The sequence below is a fragment of the Cucurbita maxima genome, unplaced genomic scaffold (genome assembly GCF_002738345.1).
Source record: "Cucurbita maxima cultivar Rimu unplaced genomic scaffold, Cmax_1.0 Cma_Scf00015, whole genome shotgun sequence".
Classification (NCBI taxonomy): Eukaryota; Viridiplantae; Streptophyta; class Magnoliopsida; order Cucurbitales; family Cucurbitaceae; genus Cucurbita; species Cucurbita maxima.
Window position 1 is genome coordinate 703,731 of NW_019272031.1, and position 6,692 is coordinate 710,422.

General features: G+C 32.9%; 1 protein-coding gene and 1 non-coding gene across 2 annotated transcripts in view; both read left to right on the forward strand.

The window, feature by feature from the left end:
* The first annotated feature begins 230 nt into the window (after window positions 1–230).
* TRNAQ-UUG lies at window positions 231–302 on the forward strand. The gene has a single exon. It is a non-coding gene; the product is annotated as a tRNA-Gln (tRNA).
* Window positions 303–6,001: 5,699 nt separating this feature from the next.
* The window catches only part of LOC111490544 (phosphatidate cytidylyltransferase 2-like), a 15,731-nt gene continuing 15,040 nt past the window's right edge, over window positions 6,002–6,692 (forward strand). The window contains exons 1-2 of the mRNA XM_023139190.1: window positions 6,002–6,244; window positions 6,360–6,497. Coding sequence (XP_022994958.1) covers window positions 6,423–6,497 — 75 coding nt within the window. The 5' untranslated portion in view covers window positions 6,002–6,244; window positions 6,360–6,422. The remainder of the gene's footprint in view (window positions 6,245–6,359; window positions 6,498–6,692) is intronic.

Below are 6,692 nucleotides of genomic sequence, written 5' to 3' on the forward strand. Positions count from 1 at the left end.
AATAAATGAATGAAATAATAATATATTCAATAAAAAAAAATTTACGTGGGCATTTGGTCCAGTGGTACGATTCTCGCTTAGGGTGCTTTTTGGATATCATATTTAAATCTTGACAATCTATATTTTATTTACATGTACTTTTTTACCATTAAGTGTATTGTAGCTTGTGTAGATACTATTATTTTTTAAAGTTCATAGATTTATTACAGACAAGTCTTATAGATATTTGTGGTCCCATGGTCTAGTGGTTAGGACATTAGACTTTGAATCCAATAACCTAAGTTCAAATATTAGTGGGACCTTCTACATGTTTCTAAAATTTCTTTCTTATATTTCCGTGCGTTAAAAGATTTGTTCAATGTCTTAAAAAGCATGGTCTTAATTTTGGAATTTGATCATATGTCTGCAACTTATTTGAAAGCAGAATTTTGTTGCCTTAGGCAACCTGATCTCTCGATTTCTTCATCAAAAGCGCTTAACTTAATCTAATAAAGCTAAAGAAAGACTCAATTTTGAAGAAAATGGATTGTAGGTAAGATTTCGATCCTTACCCCAAAATTTTACACAAAAATAATTTTCTTCAATTGGACACGCTCTAAGTCTTGTTAACCTTTGTGGTCTTCTATGAAAATATTCTTTGGAGGTGCAAAAATCGAACAAGATATGTTTCTCTTGATAAATTTGTGTGTAGGCTAAGATTTAATGTTCGAGCTTCAACCTTCTTCCTTTAATGGCGGACCAAATTTGGAAGTTGTGCCTGAGGCACCTTCAACACTTTATTTCATCACCAAACATGTGGATAATCTCATTTAGAAGGTGTAAAAGCAAGTTGGAAGAAAAATGGTTGACTATGGCTCTCAAATTTGTAAGAAATCCGAGATTTAGAAACCCAAAATCTAAGAGGCTATAACAAATCATAGTTGAAGGCTCGACTTAGCTCGATTCTTGGTCCAAACGAAAACCCCTACTTCAGGCTTTTAAAGGGAGCTTAAACCGACATTAAAATTTTTAGATTGCCATGAATTTGAGATTGAGTTTTATAAAATTTCTACCATAAATATCTTCTCCGATTAGTGGGTAAGTGATCTCTATTTTGAATTTAGGCTAAGTTTGATAATGACCAAGGTGTGGTGGTTGTGAGTTGATTTAAAGTTATTGAGCCATGATTGGATAAAACGTTATGATCATAGTCAAAGTTCTATAAGTATTTATGGAGATTGACTATCGTATGAGATTTTCGAGATGTCTTAAAGTTAGGAAACCATTTGAGTGTTGGATCCACCATGGATTTTTCCTACCCATACAAAGGTGTTTCAGAGGTAATACCATATTAAATTTCAAGATTCTTATTTGAAACTGGATTTTTAAGTATTCTAAGTTTTATTACAGGTAAGAATACCAGTTTTTAGAAGAGAGTTTTGTTAAGCTTCCTTCTTAGTATCACAAAAGAGTGGGAAGAAACAATCCTCTGACTGTGATACTTTTTTGTATGGTTATAGAAAGAAAAAAATTATTAAAATGAGGTCTAGAGAATTTGAATCGGAGAACAATGTAATCATGAAACTGATTAAACTATTAGTCTAGTTGAGGGAAGAAAGCAATCTATCTCGAAGAAAGTGAGAATGTTGGAATTAAGATTAAGATTTTCCAACATTAGTGCCTACATGAAAATTGATTTCACTTAGCTACAAATCCACTAAATGGATTGTTGCTCATGAAAGTTTAGGAGAAGGCTTAGTATGACATGATAAGGTTAGGTAAGAAATTTAGTAATCATTAGATTATGATGAGGGACTGAACGTAAGTGTAAAATGACCAAAATGCCCCTAAAATTATGTACCACTGACTTATGACCAAAGTGACTTCTCAATTGCATGACTTTGATGAGGAACCTTATTTCATGGTTTAAAGAAATTATACAAAGTTACAACACCATTGGAATATTTGAGGATTTAAGCCAAGATTCGAGGTGGTAAATGACCAACATACCCCTATAAGAATTCTAAAATGTTTTTAAAATTCTAAAGGATCCCAAATGTTGAAGAAATTTTTTATGAGACTCATTTATGATCTTAATGTTAAGTATGCAAGATCTCAGGAGGGTATTAGAAGCATGTTTGAAGTATGAACGGTAAAAAAAAATGAGGAAACTACCCCTAAAGACTTTTTATAGCTCAGTGAGGAATCAAAGTTTGTTATGAATATAAAGTGACAAGATGTGTATATGAAACTAATTCTTAAGTATCTTGACTTTTACTACATATAAGAATGACTATTATGCTTTTGGAATATTAGTTTTAGAAGAGAGTTATGTTAAGTCACTCCTTAGTGTTACAAAGAAATTGGAGGAAATAACACTCTTATTGGGAATGTTTATGCACCGGGATTGTAGGAGCAAAGTAGTCAATGATTGGATACTTTAGCAAGATTTGGAGTTGGTGACTTAAAAGATAAAGTAACACATAAAGACTAATCAAGTCATGATCTAGTTAAAGGAAGGAAACAAGTCACCTCGAAGAGAGTAGGAAGGGTTGAATTAAGGGTGAATGTTATACCTAAGTTATTCCAACATTAATATCAACACGAGATCTGAGCTTTGAATCTACTAGAAATTTTTAAGATTATGGCCATAGTAGAGTTGAGGTAGACTGAGCCATAGGCACATGAGTTACTAAGTCGGGACTCCACACTCCTTAGTATTTGTGTTAGAGAGTGCAATAGCACTAATCATTAAGAGGAAAGAATTGGTTCACGCGACGATATATTGAACATTAAGAGCTAATCCAGATAATGATTAAAAAGAAAAAACATTCATTCATATAGAAACAAGGTTCCTCAAACATATGAACCAAGAAAACAAGGTTAAAAGGTTTTCTCTGAATTCGTCGTAGTTGTGTGAGTTAGAGTGATAGTGTTAGGGCTCACTAATTTCTCACCAATTTCTCACCACTTAAATAATTTTCATGAATAAAATATTCAAGGAGGTTTTATAGACATGTTTTATAATAGTATTCATATCGATTATAGGAGGCTAATTAGAGACAAAAAGGATAACAAGATGAGCCCTTAAGCAAACTTGATACCTCTGTACAGTGAGTGTTATACCAAACTCTCCGATTAAGAGTCTTAGTTGAACAAAAATATTTTCTTTAAGACATTAAATATTATAGAATGTGGTCTAGTGAACCATTTTAAACGAGAAACAAATCAGTTTGTCTACACTTATTCGGAGATATAAAGTTGTATGTTCCCTCACTTTGACAATATAGAAGGTTTGTTCAAAATTTTGAGTTTGACTCATTCAATACATGCAAGTACAACTCACACTTACAATGAGTCAACCAAAGAGCTTTGGAAAGTTAAAGAATTTGCTAACCTTAGTCATAGTATAAGGATGTGCTATATGATATACGAATATTAGTAAAGTTTAACGATGTTATGAAGGGATAACTAGTTAGAGTACTAAGGCAATTGAAAAAGTAAGCATCCTACCTCATATTTACAAAAGGAACATGAGATTATTTTCCTCATCCTTAACGTGGATATCACACTAAATTAGTGATGCATAGTGAGTGAATCTCAAGTTGGTTAAGTTCTTCAACGTGGTAGGTCACGTGCAAAGTTGTTAAAGGATATGTCCAAACAATTGGTTAATTAATTTGATGGGTACTAAAAGGTTCAACGGCTTGAGATATTATGTCATGAAATTCATTCTAGGTTTACGTAAGATAACAAAAGGTCACACTGTCATTCGAGTAGTGGTGGGTTGTTGCAGTCACAAGCTTACACATGGTACTTTGGATAAAGTCTCGACCCTATAGGGAATAGGCGAAACTTTTATCGTGTTTAAAAACTATGTTATTTTTATTTTCTTGTTTTAAATTAAATGTGCAAGTTCATGGCTTCATTTACAAATGTTTTATTTCAATGTCCAGATATGTTAATTAGGGCATGCATGTAATGACGTCTCTAATTAAGGTAACAAAATTAAGGGTGTTATAGTTGGTATTAGAGTTAGACACCGAGCGGTGTGCCAGCGAGGACAATGACAGTGAATGCTAGAATGACCATGGAAGTTAAGATAGAAAATTAGTATGCATTGATTATCATTTAGTAGTTGACAGATGGATTGTGAGATCCCACATCGGTTGGAGAAGGGAATAAAACATTCTTTATAAGGGTGTGGAAACATCTCCCTAGCATACACGTTTTAAAATCTTGAGAGGAAGTCCAGAAAGAAAATCTCAAAGAGGACAATATCTGCTAGTGGTAGACTTGAGCTATTACAATGTTAGTCTCCAGGTATTGCAAGTAAAGTTATTGTTTCGAAACCATTTCAGCAAGTGAAAATTCTAAATTCACTTTTCGTCAAAATGACACTAATTTCATTACAAGTCTCTTAAATTGTGCTAGAAAAGGAATACCAAAATGATCTATATGTTCTAGGAAATTACACCATGAATCTATCATCAAAAGGAGTTGAAAACTTATCATAACTTGCCATAATTTGGTTAGTAGCCAAACAAAAACAAAAAGGAGTTTAATTGATATTATCTAGATCGATAGATCATAGGTTGAATTGGACCATGAGGAGTAGATTTAGGGTGGTACGAAGAATAAATAGTGACTCTTGCCTAGGGCAAGCATGTAAGTGACTTACTTTTGGTGTAGGAAGAATTATAAGATGTATGATGACAAATTCTCAGTGGCCCCTGCATGTGCTAGAATGTTATGTTATGCTTATGTATGCTATGTGATAACGTCTGATGTTATGTTATGTATGTGATGTTCTATTATGCCATGATATGAATGAAATGAAAAACTATATGTGTCAGTTATGCTTTGCCATGTGAAGCCATGTAATAGTTTATAGATGATGCAATATGAAAGTCATAATGATTACTATGCATTCGTGACTCACATGTGTGCTATGACATGGATGAAAGGAAGAACGAAATGATTTTGATTTTATGCTTTGATTTTAATCCATGGGAACCTCATGCATTTATGTATGTCATGTACATTGGGATACTTTCCCGTTATGTTATGTTAGTACGAACTCGTACCTTTTATATTTATGTTCATCATGATATCATGCGACTCTTTTCCTTTTGTGGCATTCGACAACACGTTAGTGTGTTTAGCCCGACCAAATTAGACCCAGGGGTACATATACGAGCCCGCTTGGTAGATCCATGTGAGTGGGGCATGTGTAGAGAAGTACCACATATCCAACCCTACCCAGAAACGAACAGAGCTCAAGATCATGCTATGTTGTTTTAAAAGATTATCGTTTTATGGTGACGATCTTATTTCTATTTCTTTTTTTAAATTAAACGTATAAACCTATAAATTCATTTAAAATGTTTTATTTAAATTTTCTCCCATGTTATTAAAGACATTCATGCCGTCCTCTAATTTAAACAAGAAAATTAAGGGCGGTGACCTAAAAAAATTTAGGTCACCAAATTCACTCGTATGGTTCCAAAAATTACTACCCACTCCAAATTACTCATGCTACCCATTTCAAATTACTCATTAATTGATGTGTAATATATGTATCTTAATTTTTAAATAATATTTTTTAATTGAATCTCATAACTAAATTGATGTATAAATAAAATTTAGAAAACAAAATAAACCTGTAACTCTAATATTTCAATATATTTGAATATTAGAAATTCATTTCAAAAGTCAAATATTTAAAACTACAAAAATGGCAAATATCCAATGGTATATAAGGTTATTTATTGCAAATCTTTTTATTTTTGACGTAAAAGATGTCATTTTTATAAATTAATAATTGTATTTGTCCCGATGTCATATTTTTTTTAGACCAAAATCAATTGTTGGGGTCATATATTTTTTAATCAAAACAACTCCTTTTAAATAATGAATCAAATCCAATCGTTGTTTTAATTAAGACTAACATTCAATTTAAATATATATTTTAAAAAATTATCTTTTAAATAGATTTTTTTTTTATAATTTTCATCCCTGGGTTGATGAGTTTTAGGGTCCTGTAATCTTTGAACAGTGTTTACAGATCATTTTGGGCATCATAATCGAATGTCGTGTGAGACAGAAGAAGTGACAGTTGTGAATCGCTTCCAAGAAGAAAACGGATTGTATTGAAATATTCCATTGGAGTTCGCGTTCTCTCCTTCCTTCGATTTATGTTATGCAATCCCTTCCCAACTCAACACGTTGCGATCAGCTTTTCGTTCTGCCTCTGCGTCGCCAGGTTTCACTCGCTCTTTCATTCTTCAATTTTGTTCATGTTGTTCGTTGCCATTGGGTTTCAGAAACCGAGTTGACTTGATTCATTTGCCTCCCCTAATCGCATGACGCATGTGCAGGTGTTTTGTCTGATTGTTCTACCAGCTATTCTTGCATTGATGTGAGATCTGGTTTGAAGAGTCATGCAGAGACAAAATAGTTTCCACTATCCGTCCAGCCCTAGTGCTCGGCTTCGACACCGTAGGCGATCAAATGAGGTTTCTCCTCCTTAATCTGCCTTTTTCTTGTTTATCACCCTTTTCTTTTCGATTTACTTTTGTGTTACCTTAGGGATGAACTCGTTAATGAAGTTACTAACGATGCTATTTTTCTTTTCTCTTCTTTTTTTGGGTAATTTGGTGCTATTCGATTAGCGTTTATCTACAGTTAAAAAAAAAAAAAAAAAAAAATGG